The sequence below is a fragment of the Lates calcarifer genome, unplaced genomic scaffold, assembly GCF_001640805.2.
Source record: "Lates calcarifer isolate ASB-BC8 unplaced genomic scaffold, TLL_Latcal_v3 _unitig_2226_quiver_726, whole genome shotgun sequence".
Taxonomy (NCBI): domain Eukaryota; kingdom Metazoa; phylum Chordata; class Actinopteri; family Centropomidae; genus Lates; species Lates calcarifer.
Genome location: NW_026116067.1, coordinates 62,359 through 79,961, shown reverse-complemented (window position 1 = coordinate 79,961; position 17,603 = coordinate 62,359). Strand labels below are relative to the sequence as shown.

Genomic DNA, 17,603 nt, shown 5'->3' with positions numbered 1-17,603 from the left:
TGTAGCAGCCATCTTGAATTCTTAAATCGGATTTGGTGGGACTTCTCTGACTTTCAGGGGGGCATTCTAATTAACTCAAGGCACCTCACGATTCGATTACAACATGACTCCGGTTTTGGTCTCGTTGTAGAATGTTGGGGTCGCTGTGTCAGTAAAATATCTTGAGATGACACGTTGTATTTTGGCCAAAGCATTTTCTTGGTTTGAATCCAGACTCACTGGGAGCTCCTTCAATGTGTCATGGCAAAGACAAATGTCATTATCCCCTCCCCACCTCAAGGATCAGTACTGGGACCAAAATGCACCATGTTCTTGGGTCCAATTATCTACTCACATTGCTTCTCACATAACTTCTATGCAGACAACACCCAGCTATACCTGATGACCTGCCAGATGGATCTCAGCTTGTCTCACGGATGAGGGAACACCATCTTCAACTAAACCTCTCTAAGACTGGACTCTGAGTTGTCCCAGTCGATCAGTCATCACAATATCAATATCAAATTCTCCTCCTCATCTCTTACCACAACCAAGGCCATGAGAAACCTGGTGCCATCTTTGATCCATCCAGCTCTTGGTTCAGACCCTGGTTCTCTCTCAGGTCTTCTGGTGGTCCTCCCTTCCAGACAGTGAAACCCATACAGATGGTCCAGAATAAAGCATTTGGTCTCTGATCAGCCTAAAAGGTCACATGTCCTCCACGGGCTAAACATGGCCGCCTGAATCTAATCCAGGTCTCTGCTGCTGCCTACAGAGAGACCTCTGGATCTGAACTCAGTCCTTCAGGCTTCTGCTCCTTCTCACTCTGTGTTCCTCCAAGGATCATCATCTCCATCCCTGACCACGAGGCGTTCTTAGTCCAGACTCTTCTGGTCTGTGGTTCCCTGATGGAGGAACCAGCTCCCAGATCAGAGCAGGAGTGTCTCTCTCTGTCTTCAACAACCTCTGAAGACTCCTCTCCTCTGAGAGCTCGTCCTCACACCTCTAACACCCTGACAAGACCAACAACACTGACTGTCAACATATTTATCTCCAGCTCTTTGTCTCATTCAACAGATTTAGTTCTTAGTTCTTCTTTGAAGAACAGTGTCATCCTTCAGTTGTGAGTCACTTTGGATAAAGGCATCTGCCAAATGAGTAAATGTAAATATGGATGTTAATTAATGTGTGTTGTCCCTGATTAATAAACTAATTAAAATTGAAATCACACCTCTGACTGGCTTCTTCTCCACATCAACAGCAGCTCAGGCTCATGGGTATTAAGTTTAATTAGTCAGAAACAAAGTGTAAATAACTCAGATTGGAGGTCAGAACATAAACCTGTGTGACGGTTCTTTAATCCAAGAGAGTTTCTGTTCAGCAACATCAGAAAAGACATTAAAGAAAAAACTTCTTTTCAGGTTGTAATCTTCTGTTGATGTATAACAACAGGTTGAATGAAAATAAAAGTCATTCCTCAGTCAAAAACATAAACAACATGTTCTGAATAGGCTTTAACAGAAGCATCTCAGCTTTATGTCTGTTTGTATTCTTTTGTGCTGTTTGTATTTTTGTTTGTATTCCTTTCTTTTTATGTTTTTAACATTATGAAAAGCACAACTACAACTATCAACTACCAACAAATATTCCCTGAAATGATGGATGGTGTGAAAAGTGAGCACAGTAAACAAACTGTTCTTCCTCTCTGTTTGATGTGGAGTTTGTCCTTCATTTAAAAACACAGAGATGCTGTTTGGGAGAGCAAGGGAGGAGGGAGGAGGGAGCAAGAGGGAGGAGGGGGGAGGCTGTTGGACTGTTTTAGCATTTATTTTCCTTATGGGAACGCAGCAGCGACCCAAGTGCGACCTTCTGTTTTAACACGAAACATTCGTCAGCAGGCGTCACACAGTTCAGACTAAGACTGCAGCGACGCTTCCTCTCTTCACCCCTCACCTCCCTCACCTCCCTCCATCCCCCTCTCCTCCTCTAAGGCTCTCTGAATCTTTTCCTCCCGTCCGCCAAGGTCACAAACAAACAGGAAGTCCGCCGCCGCCAGCAGACACTCATCTGCACAACGTCTGTCTGAGAGAAAAGTTCTGCTTCTTTTCTCTCTGTGACAGAGTTCAAAGGCTGCAGGGTTTTTATGAAGATCCAAGAAGACGACGAAGAAGGGGAAGAGGAGGAAGACAAACTGTAGGTGCAGCTGCAGCCTCGCGATGTTTCACTCGAAACAGAAACAGAAACAGATGGAGACGTCCACATCACATTTAAAAAGATTTTTTGATGATTCGTTTTCCACTGATGCCCCGGGGCTGATGGAGCTTAGAGGAAAAAACATGGACTTTCACTCTAAGTAAGAAGAGAAAAGCAGCAGTTTGGGACGTTTTAGAGAAGAACTGAGGCCTCTCTGTGTCTCCTGGCTGAATGAAACAACAGATTTAATCCACATCACATTCACGACAGAAGACGGCAAACAGACTGGGCTGAGGCCACCGTGATGTTAGTGATACAACTAATGTTAGAGTCTACCAAACAGACGAAGCCCAGAACAGTTAGATTAGTCAACATCTTTTTTAAAGAACAGACTAATTTCTATTTGGGTAGAGGTGGGAGGAGATTCATGTTTTACTTTTTAGAGACATTTTGGTTTGGTGGAGGGCACATTTTAACAGTGATGGCCAAAAAGTAATTATAATACCCATCCCTAGTTTATACGTAGGAAAGTACCTTTTAACTTGTGTTCCATGAGTTAATTAATTTGAGCTGTCTGCAGGGTATTTCAGCTGCCAGCTTCCTCGACACCTCTACTGGTCTTAACAATGGTTTAAAATAAAACTGTGCTTCTTCACTCCTTTAGGTTTCTTGAAGACGTGTCATCTCTCAACTGAGGGGCTTCTTCAGTTCTAGAGGCTGGTTGGGGAGTCCCAGGTATTTAACCTGTTGGAGGTGGTCCTGAGAGTTGCTGACCCACCCTGTCGTCATATGAGTTATTAGGATCACATGGGTCGAGGTGTAAATGGGGGTTAAGTCGTCTGGATAAGGATCTAGAGACTGCATTGTAGGTGGCTGATAGTTTGTTGTAGGCCACCACGTCTGTTCAAAGATGGTCGTCCTAGATCTTCAAGAAACCTAAAAGAAGTCCAGGACCTGGACCTGGATGACTGAAACCTACACAGATCTCCTGCTCCTTGTCGTCCATACGACAACAGATCTGAAACTGGTGAGGATGATGACTGTTTAGCCATTGAGTGCATATTTCACATCGCTGTTTTTCATTTTTCTAATTTTCATCTTGCAACATAATATATATTTTCCCTTCACAGTTTTCCTGATGAAAGTAACCCTGCACCATCAGTGTAATGAGCAGTAAACTGAGACTTCAGGCATGAATCCATCATCATCATTTTACTGGTGCATGACAGTGATTTTCACACCTATAAAATGTGAGACACAGAAAGTGCTGAACATGTCACGGATGCACTTCTCTGTTCTTCTGAGGGGATTTCTGAGGCTTTATACAGCAGAAATTTCACACTCTGAATTCAGGTCACTGTTAATTGTCTGTAAATAACTTGTAAATAACATCTGTAGTCTCACAGTGCTGCACAGAACATTAAGATCATCAGCCGCTGTCACTCTGTTCATCACGAACTGATGAGGAAACTTGTCTGTTTCCAGATGAAGACCTGGTCTTCCTTCAGTTCAGGTAAATAAGAGCTCCTCCCACAGCATGACTCACCTGTGGTGGATGAGATGTTGACGTCGATACTGATCTCGGGAATCCCTCCGTTCCTCAGCGACGCCACGCAGGTGTAGGTGCCGAAGTCGGTAAATTTGAGGTCGATGATGTCGAGGTTGGTGGTTCCTGGCGAGACGTCGGTGTCGGTGTGGGTGATGACCATCCGCTCGGAGCTCCTCAGCGGCCGGCCGTTCTTCAGCCAGCTGAACTGCAGCTCCTCCGGCGGCGTGGCCTCCACCTGGCAGCTGATCTTCACCTCCCGGCCAATCTGGATGTTGTCGTCATTGTGGTAAGGGTCAGGCGTAATCCAGAACCGACCTTTACGAAGGCCTGCAGGAGACAGATCGATAAAAGAAAACAAACCTCAGTCCCACAGACAGGACGACAGAGTAATGAATGAGGACTGAATGTGCAACACATTAATAAAATCAAATAGAGGATTCTTCAGGGAGAGGTCTTCATGGGTCAACTCGGTTCTGAGGAGCTGAGACCTGAGCTGGATTGGGTTTGTACAGTCAGACAGTCCAACATCACCTGCTGTCGGCTGAATATTCTCCAGTCTGATATCTCAGTCTCTAACTCTGCTCTAATGACTCATCACAGATCATAATGAATTATTATCATTATGATCTAATTGTTCTGGGTCCTTTAATCCGATCACTGACTGTGCTACATTAGTTTTTATTTCCTGATTTCTGACAGCAGACATTAAGACACATTTGTGAATAAAACTTTCTGACAAACAAAGCTGAACAAGAAGTCTTACATGGATATTTATTTATACGCCCAGTCGGCTACAGAATGTTTTATTGTTGCAGGAGGTGGAAACAGGACTTTACATTATTGATCTAAATTTGTCTTTGAAGGAAATTAACAACTAATTTTTATTTACATGATTATTATTTTATTATTATTAGATTAAGTGATCAATCATCATGCTGCTACTGCTGGTGTTGGTATCACTCTATTTTGGACCAGGTCTAATATCCTGTTCTCAGGTCTCCCTGGGATCTCAGAAGAACTGTATTCGGGCACATTGGATTCAGGTTTTCCATGGGTTGGTTTTGGACCTGTGAAGAACTCTTTTCCCAGGAGATCTGACTATAACGTCACTGACAAGTAGCTGAAATGGTCTCCACTCTAACTTAAAACAAAGTCATTTCTATCAGTTTAAATAAACCTGTGATCTGGAGTCGGTTTGAATCCTGCAGCACAATCAGAATCAGAACACACAGACTGACAGCAGAGTTTTGTCCCTTCTCATATTTTAAATTATCACAATTACCCTTCCTGCTGTGGAGAAACTAATCCGTCTAAATGGGGCTTAATTATTACTGAGGCCATTTGTTCAGTTTAATCCTGTGACTGTCCACAGCCACAACATGTTTCTGCTGCTTCTCTTCCACTTTTTATTTAACCTCCTGGTTTCCAGTTCAGTGGGAGGTCGTCTGATAGGATTCATTACCTGTGTGTACTGTCTCTTACACCTGGAAGTATCTCTGTTAGTTCCAGACAAACACAGTCGTCATTTTCCCATCGAGCTGAGAAGTTGTTTAAATATCAAATACCCTGAGCATCCACGAGCCTGTCAATTCTAAAATGAGTTGTGGTCAAGATCAATATTGGAGCACTGATATCAGTGAAGCAGTGGAAAGCGAGTGACCAACAAAAACCTGGTCTGTGATCAGCAGCTCAGTGTTTAAACGTACTGTATGTACGTACGTTATCTACAAGCCTACATAGACAGATCTGTTTGTTAAACACACAAAGACACACAACTGAACCATCTGGTCCAGGACATTTGAGTGTCTTCTGCCTGTCAAATAAATACAGCCACATTATCTCTAAACGCTCACAACCAATAAAAATCCTGTTTCCAGGTCCAACTTCTCTGAGGTTCTCCTGAGCCTCAAACCTACTCAGCTGATGAAGTTACAATCATGTTAGCTAGCTAACACAGCTAATGTTAGCATTCACTGGCATCAAACTTTGTTTTTCCTCATTTAAGAATTATAACTGATCAGCTGCAGTCGTTTCCTCTTCTCTTCCTCGTCACAGTGAAAGCAGTAGAATGACACTGAATAGTTTTTGGACACAGCACCGCAGCATCTTCAGACTCGGTGAAGTTGGACCAGGTCAGACTGAACAGGTGGATCTGCTCATACACAGTGAGTGTTGATGGTGTGATGAAGACAAACGAGAAACTAAAGCTGGAAAGCCTCTGGTGTTTAGTTAGAGTTTCACACCATGTTACAGCAACACTGGACAAAGACTGAACTGTGTGTCGACACTGTTCAACCAGAGTCGTCTGTGGAAACACAAATATTTGAACACGTTGATTGGACTGATTTCAGTGAGCTGAGCTGTGATGTTTGTTCACGTCTCTGCCAACACGAAACAGGCTGCTGCAGTCTGCGGTCTTCAGTGGGCGACTGCAGACAGGCCAGAAGGTTGTAGTTCAAACCCCAGATCTCTGTGTGTGTGTGTGTGTGTGTGTGTGTGTGTGTGTGTGTGTGTTTGGGGATGTGTATATAAATAGCTTCATTTCATGAGGCGAGCAGCTGATTGTCCTTGTTCATTAAGATTAAAGCAAGAACGCCTCAGAACAAAACCCTGTGTGTGTGTGTGTGTGTGTGTGTGTGTTTCACTGCGTCAGTAAAAGGTCTGTTGCATAACTAGAGGTGGATGCAGTGACTCACACATGAAAGTCACTGCGCGCACGCATGCACAAACACACACATATGTTTCACTGGCCTGGTCCAGTACTGTCAGTACACGGTAGTACTGTGTGAGAGTACTGTGTGAGAGTACTGTGTGAGAGTACTGTAGTAGTGTAGCAGACTGTGTGTGTGCAGCTGCAGGTGAAAGCTGAATCTGTGAATCTCATTATTTTAACTCCTACACACAAACACCTGCAAATTCAGGTGGGACGAAAAGGTTTTACAGCTTTAAATAAGGAGTTAACACAAATTCCTTTTATCACCTCTTACATTTTTGATGCACACATGTCGTGTGATTATGACCCTCGGCCCACCCCGTAGTTTGAGAATTCAGGAAGATTTGCAGCAGTAAGATTATAAATGTTGAGCAGAAACGAACCTCAGCCTCAAAGCTCTGTCAGATGGTTCCCTCAGCAAAACCAAAGTTTTCTGCATTTACTGCAACAGTGACACCTGGACAACTCTACACTCAACTTTCACCAGTGATGTGATGTGAGGCTACAGCCTGCAGGCCGATTGTTGCAATAATCAGAAACATTGCATGAAGTAAACATATTTATCATGTTGATAAAAATATCCTTTAGGGCTCATTTAGAACAGATCAAAAAATGCACAAATAAAATTGTGCGTGATCACGAGCCAACTAATTAAATATTTTAAATATATTAAATATTTTAATAGAGCTCTAATAAAATCACATTTTCAGTCTTTATTAAGCAGCTGACATAAACACAGTAGCTTATTTCCACTGTGTTGGTAAGACACAGACTTAATTTAATTCCTCTGTGATGCATCTTTCCTTCTGTCTTGTGACTTGAGTTGCAAAATTTGGGGAATTTTCAAAGTTGGAAACTTTCCACAGGAATTAATTTAATCAATTATTTTAGGTTACGCTTGAACAGGGAAAAAAACATGTTACAGGTCATGGTGCATTCCAGTTCCAGACTCAGAAGTCAGAATTTCTGAGTTCCTCAAGATGGTTCTTATTAACTTATTTTGTGTGTGTTTTTTTAAATTAAATTAAATCTTCTATCACATAAAATCAGTGTTAAAGCAGTCTGACAAACTGCCTGCATCCTGTCTCCTCCCTCTTCTCTGTTATAATAAACCATGCTGTGTTTGGCTGGTTTCATAATGAACGTGGATGAGCATTTCAAAATAAATGTCCGTTTTCGCTCCGTGCTCAGCTGATTGTCTTATCCTCTGAAAGTCAGAGCGGGACGCGTCATCAGACTTCACAAAGTGCTGATGATGTTCAGGAAACAACTACACACAGCAGCAGAGAGGAGGAGGAGGAGGAGAGAGGAAGAGGAGGAAGAAGAGGAGGAAGGGGAGGAGGAGGAGGAGGAAGATTTGATTTACAAAGACTGAAATGATCTGAGAGCGTAACGTCTCTGCACAGACGCAGATAAACGCTCCGTTTGTTGTGGATGTGTTGGATCTATTCTGGTCTACTCTGCAGCAGCTTCATTCAAAACAACAAGTTAAGACGTGAATGTGCCTTTTGTATCTGCAGCAACTGAACCTGAGGACTCACCTGAGCACCGTTACAGACCGAAACACAAAGAAAAAACACCTTTCAACAGGTAGACACTGAAAGTAAATCCCAGAGGAACGTCTCACTGATACTGAACATTATAAAGTGCATCACACATCTGCCGTGTTGAGTTTCATTTGATTCAAGCAGATAAAAGAATCAGTGAAGGTACAATGGTCTGGACGATCCAGGGAGATAAACAGGATAAACAGGAACAGTGGTTTATCACGACAAGTCAAGGCTTTACATCATGTTCCTCCAGGTTCTGTTGCCTCTGAAAGGTTCAGTTTGCTTCAAATGATCACCTGGATCAGGCTGAACTAAATTTGATTTTAAAAAGTCCAGCTGCTATTAGACAATCAGACAAGCACTTTGTCTGAAGTTTCCTGGTGCTCAACAATCTGTTCTGTGTGACCAGTGGTCGGTTTAATATCGTCAGTGATATCATTTCACTGTGTGGGCTGGAGTTTCTCCAGTGCCAAATTAACATAAACATTATGTTAGTTGCTATCCTCTAATATAACATTGGATATAAATTATAATTAAATATAATTTCACATTGTTTCATACTGATAAAGTGTGTGTAACACATTACTGATGTTAACTTATTAGGTGACACCATGAATGTTTTAGGTCCTGAGCTCTGTAAGCTAACGTAGAAGACATAAATTATACAGATATCTCGTGTCTCTTGTGACATACTGAGTATTTTTCTAATGCCTAGCTGCACCCAGTCACTAAGGAGGTTGTACTGTTAATCTAGTTTCAATACAAAATGGGGTGTAGTAGCAAGGGGTGGGGTTTTGTCTCAGGCACCACACAGGTTTTAACTGCCACTGAGGGTGACACAGCAGAGCTTTGAGCTAAATGCTAACATCAGCACGCTAACATGCTCTGATTTACAATGATAATATGCTGATGTTTAGCATAATCTCAACGTGTTAGCATGCTAACATTAGCTAATTAAGAAGGAAACACAAAGTACAGCTGAGACTGATGATGTCACTAGTTCTGAAGGTATTTGGTCATAATTGAAAGAACTGGACAAATTAAAACACTGACCAGATGGTGGCGCCAGGTGTAAAGTCAGAGTAACATCAAAGTTATAACAGTTCATGAACGTTTGAACTACATTTCACCACAATGGACCAATATGGTGGATGATAAGAATGTATGTGTTGTTTTAAGCCATTGTGAGGAGGAACATGTCTCACCTCCTATGTGGGGACATAAAGCAGGTCCCCACAAGGTAAACCATTATATTTTCAAAGTAAGACCTGGTTTTACGTCAAGTTCAGATTAAGTTTAAATGACGCACCTCTGACCAGGATGGTGGTGGATTTCTTGGCAGGGTTTCCCACGTTGTTGGACGCCACGCAACTGTAGGCACCGCCGTCGTCCACGGTGACACCGGGGATGGTCAAGGTGCCGCCATTGATGACGCTCCTCTTCGGGAGCTCCTCCCCTCCCGCCTTCACCCACGTGAGTGTTGGGGGAGGATCTCCGCCTGATGCCACGCACACCAGAGTGATCGTCTCTCCTGGGTTTACCACCAGGGGGTCGTCCAGGAGGAGTTTAATGGATGGAGGAGCTGAGGGGAGGAGGAAATCAGTTTTATTTAATTAATAATCACTTATTGACAAATGAATTTCACCTCCGTTCTTTCCTGCTTTACAATTCAAATTCATATTATATGTTGATATTTACATTCATAATTCTTAATTCTATATTATCAGTTTTTTTTTAAGACAATTTAATTCTGTTTTTGTTAAATTATGTTGCAATGGAGAAGAAAAATATTTTAACAAGCAAAGAAAAACAATAAAATGCAAAAAATGTTGAAAATGGTTTAAGTGGTTATTTTAACACATAAATACAATTACTGCACATTATGTTGATATTTTATGCAGCTTTTTATTTCGATTTCAAGGTATTGAAAAGTACTGCTTTTGTATCTGCACAGAAATTCAATTAAATTTTGATTTACCATTATATAAATTTTTTTCCTAGGTATGTAGTTATTTCCTCTTGTAAAGCTGAAACACCTTATTCCACTCCATTATTTTATCATAAAAATTTAACTGTAGTGTTAGAAATTATAATTCTTATCTTAGTTTCCTGTGAAAACGATTAGAAACCTTCACATGGTTTCTGTTGGTCAGTTCATACGCAGATGGATCTAATATATACGTTTTTCACATTTCAAAAGGTTTCAAATGTCTCATCCTTCGTAAATAATCCGTAGTGATCTTCCTTCCTGCTGCAGAAACAGAATAAAAGCTTCCTGTTGAGAAATAAAAGCCACACAGCAACTCGCTGCCTCTACCAGCTGCACATGAGGAGCTGCAGAAAAGCAGCTAAATGCAGAAATAATAATGAGGGAGATAAAAATAGCTGAGTCGACCTCTGTTAAGCTGACATCATGTAAATCCCATCAGCCTCTGGGGCGGGGCAGCAGATCTACTGTACAGGTCAAAAAGCTGCAGTCTGACAAAAATAATTTATGATTTACATTCATCCAGCTATACATGGAGAGGTACAGAGGTTTTATATATATTAATATTATATATATATATTTTAGTTTAAAAACACATCTGAAAATGGTGTTTTAAATTTGTATTTAACTTGTACTGAGTTTTTAAATCATATCACCTGCTGTTTTATTCCTGCATGTTTGTTTTTACTCTCTGAGTAAACGACTTTGGAGCACTGAGGCCTGTACTACGAAGCGAGGTTACTGTCTTATCAGAGTAACTTCAGGAGTAACTTGGTGACGTCAAGTGTAACTTCCTGATTAACCTGTACTATGAAAGGTGGACAGGTTTTACCTGAGGTCTGTTGCCATGGTGATTTACGCTGCATCTCTAAACTGCTCTGAGCAGTTTATGTTCGTGGTTAACTCGGTGTTACAGGTGTTACTTCTACCTAAGCTCCGCCCCACAGGTGGAACAACCAATCAATATTGACACAACGACTGAGAGAGGCTGACTCTGCAGGACGGGGGTTGTCTAAAGACCGTCAGCCCCCCCCCCCAAAAAAAAGAAAAAGAAAAAGAAAGAAAAAAGTAGTGGATGGTAGAGATATGTGGACCAATAAATGTTTTTTTTAGTGCTCCATATTTTCCATTTTCAATTTCAGTTACTGTTAATATGAAGTTCATACTGAACATAACAGCATTACATTCATACATATACAGCCTGAGTGTTCCAGGCAGAACATCATTAACAGGAACAGCTCAGAATGAAGAATCCAGAGAACATGTGACCAGTCTCTCTGTCTTTGTTGGTTTGACATTGTGTCGTTAGAGTCTCTTTAAATTCCTCTAAACCCACTGAATTAACGTGCGCTCTTCATCTGAGAGATACGGTGCACGCCCCTTTAATCAACACGCACTAACTCTGATTAAGTTCACACCGACTCAACTGACCCACATCTGAACCACCGTCGTACCGTTTAACACAGATCGAGGCAGTCAGGGTTTGTCAACCCCGACTTTACCTGAGAACCTGAGTTCAACCACAGGAGGTTCAACTCTCTTTGTAGTACAGACCTCTGGTTTCCACCTGGTCCCCACACTGTACCGGTGTGTGTGTGAGTGTGCGATACCTGTCCTGTTGTTCAGACTGAAGTGGGCGCTCTTGTCGCCGATGCCACAGACGTTCCTGACGGACGAGATGCAGGTGTAGTCAGCGTAATCCTGAGGACGAAGATTTTTCAACTTCAAGATCTTCGTTTCGCCCTAAAACACACACGGTCACCTTATTATACTTCTGAGGACCCTCTGCAGCATGATGTGTTCCCAGGCTGATAACCCAAAACCAACCCTCATCCTGACTCTGATCTAAACCTGATTCTAACTTTAAGTTTTAAACTAAAGGGTAAAAACAGGATCGGCAAAAATGTCCTCATAATGCAGAAAAGTCCTCACTATGATGGTTTATAACCATCTCACAACTCGAGAAAACTCCAAACAATTGGAAATACATTTTTTTCCATGATGTTGAAACTTTTCTGAGGAGATTCAGTCTATAAAACTGCAGCACATACAAGTGTATGTAGTTGAGTATTTTGATCCTGATTTTTTTCTTTTTTTTTTCATGTTTTTAAAAAAACGTTTTTAAATTATTTTAACCATAAGTTATTATTTTATTTCACGTACCATAAATCCTCAAAAGTGGGCACTGAAATCACAGCAGATGTTGACCTAATTAAAATATGATGTCTCTTGTGTTAAATTCAAAATAATGTCCAATATTTCCACCAACACAACAGAGTTGTGTCATATTCACCACAAAACAATCCAATCCACCACAAAACACTTCCTCTGGCCAAGATAAATTCTGTAATTATTGCTTCTAATTGCTTCTAGTTCAACAACTGATTATTAGCAAACTTAATTTTATATATTGTTGAAACTATTCAAAATGTAAATGTAGTATTATTATTTTTTATTAATGGTTGTGTTGCTTCAGTACAAAATTTTAAAACGAAATATTGTCACATATATTTTTCTGTCTTTATTCTCCTCTCTCTTCTTGTTCTTTCTCTTACAAGTATTAAAGTTTTTTCCAGAGTTGTTGTTCTCGCAGTACAAACTGGAGAAAAAGGCTCTCTGGGAATCGAAGTCCGACAACTCAAACATCACTGAAGTAAACAGCCCTAATTTTTCCTGCTTCCCCTCTTTCTCCTGGTTTACCTCCCTCTCCTCCTCCTTCTCCTCTTCTCCACCTCGCTGCCAAATCTCTCTTATCTCCTCTGGCAGCCTTGGCGCTGCCTTCCGCCTTACGGACAGATGAGATGAGATTAGATGACATTTAAATGGGATGTTCGTGCAAAGATGGCGGCCAATTTTTTTGGATGCAGAGGAGGAGGAGGAGGAGGAGGAGATAAGTTCCTCATTAGGGCCCATGAGGAGGGATGAAGGAGCGAGAGGGGAGGGGTTAACGAGTTCATGAGCTCAGCGCTGAAGGCATTACAGTCGACAGCATTCAAATCTGGCGTGAATGTTATCTCTGCTGCGGTATTACACAGCCTGCTAACTGGCTGCCTGATTGGCCGGCTTGCCTTTGCTCCAAATTAAATCTAAGCTACTGCCAAAAGGAAAAAAAAAAACAAATCTGGAATCTTCATCTGCAGAGGTTTTAATCCACAGGAAGAGGAGGAGGTTTGAACTACAGGACGACTCTGGGGTTTCAAACTGTTGAACTCAAGCAGAGGATCAACGGTGAATATTCAAATTTACATAGAAACTCTAAAGGAAGCAGGAGAAGGTTGAATTTATGGGCTGGGAACTTTGATTTTACTGTAGAAGAGAAAATCCAGAGGCCAAAATAAAACATCTGTCCTTGAACTAAAGTTTCTCCAAAACTAAATTAGTTCACTCCAGACATTTCTGAGCAGTTTTTGTGGTGTGGTGTGAGCACTGTGGTTTAATGTTGTCGTTATCAGTGAATCGGTGAAAAATAAATCATCCCCACATCTTCTGATCATGTTAAGATCTGTTTAACCCTGAGAGACGTTTTCAACTGCAGACACTAAAATGTAGCTTGGATTAATCTGTTTAAATTAAACTGGTTTCCTGTAAGGAAAATAACACACACAGGACATGGTCACAGTAAGGGAAGTAAATCTAATGTAAAGACATTTAGAGTAATAAATGGGAGGTTTTAATATCTGTCCTCACCTTAAAAAGACTTAAAGACCTTTACTGATGAAGCTTCAACACTGACTCCTGAGGGAGGGTGACGCTGCTCTAAAACTCTGAAACTCTGTGAAATGTTAGAGTTTATCAGAGAGTAGAAACGTTTTAAAATACAGCAATATTTTCATGTACGTACGGTTTGGTGTGCTCTTTGAGGTTTTCATTTTTATTTAAGTGTATTGTGTGTGTGTTTGTAGAACTGCTCTTCATGCTAACACAAAACCACAATGACAATGTTAATGAATTTCTGAAGTTTTGAAAATGACTTATTTATGACAGGAATTTCTTTTAAAAGTTTCTTTCTGAAAGTTTAACTCTGGTGTTTCTGAACCTGGATTTTATTTAAACACAGGAAAATAAGGTCCAGGTTCAAAGACACTGAAGTTATCCTTGGATGAAGTGGTGATTTGTTCTTCTTCACCTGTGTAAAAAACGGTTCGTAGATCTCCACCCCGGAGTCGGAGCCCTGCGTCAGCACCTCCCTGCCTCTCCTCCAGGTGTAGTGAACAGGTGGGTTGGAGTTGGCAACACAGCGGAGAAACACCGTCCTCTCAAAGTAAAACTGCTCCTTCGCCTCCCCAACACTCTGATGAACCGTTATCACTGGGTCGTCCAGGTCTGAGGAGGAGGAGGGAAAACTATTAATCCACTGACAAAAGATTGGAACAGAAACCTGGATGTGACCAAACTTCACTTAAAAATGTAGGTATTTTAGGAATCACAAACCCTGTAGTTCTTTCTGTTACTGCTTTAATTTTCCTGACGTTCTTCCTGACAGTAAATACAGTGAGTCACATTAGATCATATCCAAAAGATTTTGCACAGAGACGACAGATGGTTTGAGAGAGGAGTGAAGGAGGCCGTCCATGTCCATCTGGAACAACCATCTCTGAACAGAGGTGTTGGTGTACGACACCAACTATCAGCCACCTATAACACAGTCCTGAGATCCTTACCCAGGTGATTTAACCCCCATTCCACCTCTACTCATGTGATCCTAGCAACTCACGTAACAACACCTGAGACTCCCCAACTTAGCCTCTGAGAAATGTCTTCACGAAAACTAAAAGAATTCCAGTTGCTCTAGCACTAAAGACAACCAGGACCTGGAAGACTGAGAACCTACACAGACACGCTGCAGGTCATTGCTGTTTTGTTTCCTGGTAGTTGAACTTTGTTTAAGACGATTGTTGTTGGACTATCATTTCTTCTTGGAATAAAGATTTAATCGAGGAGAAACAGACTTTCTTAAGCAGCTTATTTTCTGCCGTAGACATTTTCGGTTTAAAAAATTATATAATGAGTGATAATTGATCAAGGAAATTTCCTAAAATGCCCACCCCCACAGTGAAGACGTGTTCATGTAATCTGGGAGAACAAACTGTTTCAGTGTTTCTCGGGTGTAAACATTTCTGCAGGAACAGATGAAGTTTGCTTCCTCCTACTGAGTCTGACTTTACTGTTGTTCATATGTAACAAACAGTGGGTCAGTTTTCCTGCGGTGGGGGTAATTACTGCCAGAGGCTTTTTAATTGGCTGGAAACACAGCAAGCTCCCTGATCAGCTGACGGCAGCCGACCAATCAGAGTCCAGCTCGTTAATGAGTCCGGTTATGAAGCCGCCACCGGCAGAGAGACTAATAGTCGCTAATCCACCTCACACCGAGCGAAGCCGAGTCCGACCTGCACGCTGAACACATCAAGCCCCAAAAAAGCTGCTGCAATTACACAGAGGCCAAAACAAACTGTCCCCTGCCCACTGGTAACTCCCATAATGCACTGGGAGAGATGCTGCCTCAGCTGCAGGTCAGGGTGGGGTGGTGTTCAGCGATGGAGGTAATGATTTCTCCTGTTTCCTGCTGCAGCTTCACAGAGGAAATATTGTGTAAAAGCCTGCGTGCCCTGAAGGAAGCACTCAGCCGTGATGCGTTCAGGTACCACTTAAATCCCTGTGATCCCAAGAAGAAACATCCTCTAGGATATTATGGCTTTCATACAACAACACTCAGTGATTCTTTCCTCCTGTTTTTGTCACTTTGGAGGAAACTTTTCAGCCAAACTACAGGAGGGGAATCGTTGTATAAAAACACCCGCAGGGCACTTCTTTACTGGGTTTACTGGGATTTTTCTGTTTCCCAGTTGCAGCTGAAAATAAGAACAGAAGCTGACGTCTCTGCAGAGAGAAACGTCTCCTCTCATGTTTGCTGTGACAGATCTTCAGCCAGCAGAGCTCCAGGGGAGAAACACCGCTGCCGTTGCAGGAAAACAGCTCCATGCTTCATGTAGGTCAACAACAATCAGCAACGAGTCGCACAAATAACAACAGAGAGAGAGTTTGTCACACGTGATGAGGAGACATGTAGGTCAGGAGGAGGTTTTAATACCATCAGCTGACTGAAAACAACAGCAGGAAGTTACTGACTGCTCTTTAATCCACGCAGACCTGAGGCCTCATTTATCAACTGTCTCACAATCCCTCAGCTGCAGCTGTAAAACCAGCTTCTGACGATGGAGCTGAAACACCAACGTTTCCTCCTGTTTCCGGTCTTTATGCTAAGCTAAGCTAACCAGCTGTTGTAGCTTCAGGAGGAGGGAGAGGATTTACCTAAAAACAATACACATATATAACCACGACTCTGTGCTTTAAGTTTGATTACTGCACAACCCTTCATTTTTTTCCAAAACAATCATTTACTCAGTTGTCATCGAGTGTTTCAGATCTGAGTCTGACCTCCATCTCCTGCAGCTCCACACAAACCTGGGCTCAGTCTAACAGCTTCAGTGCTTCCTATCTTATCTCCTTTAGTAGAGGAGATACTGGACCTTCTGTTGATTCTGTGTTGGACAGGAAACGTTACTGAACTGGAGCCCACAGCAGTTTGTCTCTGTACATGTCTTCATCTGTTGGAAATAAAGTTGGTTTAAAAAACAGCCGAGTGTCAGAGCAGTCAGATTCTCCTTCACGTCGTTCCTTCACCTCAGGATATTTTCCATCGAGGTTGAGGAAAAGTGTTTAGGAAAGATTTTTTTGGAAGATTCAACCTCAGCTCTGTGACTCCTCTGCAGCTCTGATTAATATCAGAACAGACAGGAGCCATGTCTCCATGTTAAAAGTACTTACCACTAAATATACATCACAGAGCTTTTGGACTGATCTCCTGCTCTGATTTCTGATCTTTGATTTCCTACTGAGCTGAACACGACTCAGTCCTCAGAGTGTGATTAGTTTTAACCACAGAACTTGGACTTACAGAGTGAGGAAATCCCTGTCACATCACACTGTATTCTGGAAGTTTCAGGAGCTCTAGTTCAGTTTGTAGTTTTGACATTTTTTTTTACAGTGTCCACTCTGCTCAGCTACAGAGTGGACACTGTAAAAAATTAATCATTATTCCTTCCTTGATTATTTTAATGTGTGTTTATGAATTCTTGTTCTTGAGAACCTGAACTGAACATTTTGTCTCAATAAACACACAGGGATAAAGGGTAAACTCAGGGTTCCTACCAGAGATGGACGATACACGATTTTATCATCCATCGTGATAAAAACAGTCACAGTAAGTTGATCAGAGTGAATTTCCATCATCAGGATAATCACTAATATCCTCACAAATGACTTTAAAGAGTCTGTCTCACCAACATTCAGTCCTGTATTGATTTATACTGAATCACCACCAGGGGGAGCCCTGCGTCTTTTGCGCTCCCGTGTCAATGACAACCATCCAGCTCAGTTCACCAAATGCTAGGTAAAATTAACTAAACATCAGTTACTGAGTGTTGGTTTAGTTACACTAACGCTGATGTTTATCTGAATGTTTGTTTCGTTGTGATACTGTTTTGATCACCAGTGAATTAAGCTAACGTTAGCCAGGTAACTTTAGCTCTGTAGCTAAACAGCAAAGAGAGCAGAGCTGCGATCTCCATAAAT

General features: G+C 41.7%; 1 protein-coding gene and 1 long non-coding RNA gene across 4 annotated transcripts in view; one reads left to right on the top strand and one right to left on the bottom strand.

The window, feature by feature from the left end:
- Positions 1 to 17,603, bottom strand: part of LOC108892378 (MAM domain-containing glycosylphosphatidylinositol anchor protein 2) — a 91,410-nt gene that overhangs the window by 31,361 nt on the left and 42,446 nt on the right. For both annotated transcript variants that reach the window (XM_051067978.1, XM_051067977.1), the window contains exons 4-7: positions 14,098 to 14,294; positions 11,582 to 11,714; positions 9,294 to 9,566; positions 3,719 to 4,048 (exon numbers count right to left, since the gene is read on the bottom strand). In XM_051067978.1, coding sequence (XP_050923935.1) covers positions 3,719 to 4,048; positions 9,294 to 9,566; positions 11,582 to 11,714; positions 14,098 to 14,294 — 933 coding nt within the window. The remainder of the gene's footprint in view (positions 1 to 3,718; positions 4,049 to 9,293; positions 9,567 to 11,581; positions 11,715 to 14,097; positions 14,295 to 17,603) is intronic.
- On the top strand, positions 1,406 to 3,911 carry LOC127139852 (uncharacterized). 2 transcript variants are annotated; one of them, XR_007810217.1, is made up of 4 exons: positions 1,406 to 2,478; positions 2,837 to 3,199; positions 3,303 to 3,685; positions 3,777 to 3,911. It is a non-coding gene; the product is annotated as an uncharacterized LOC127139852 (long non-coding RNA). The 2 variants fall into 2 exon arrangements; XR_007810216.1 differs by having other exon boundaries at positions 1,406 to 3,199.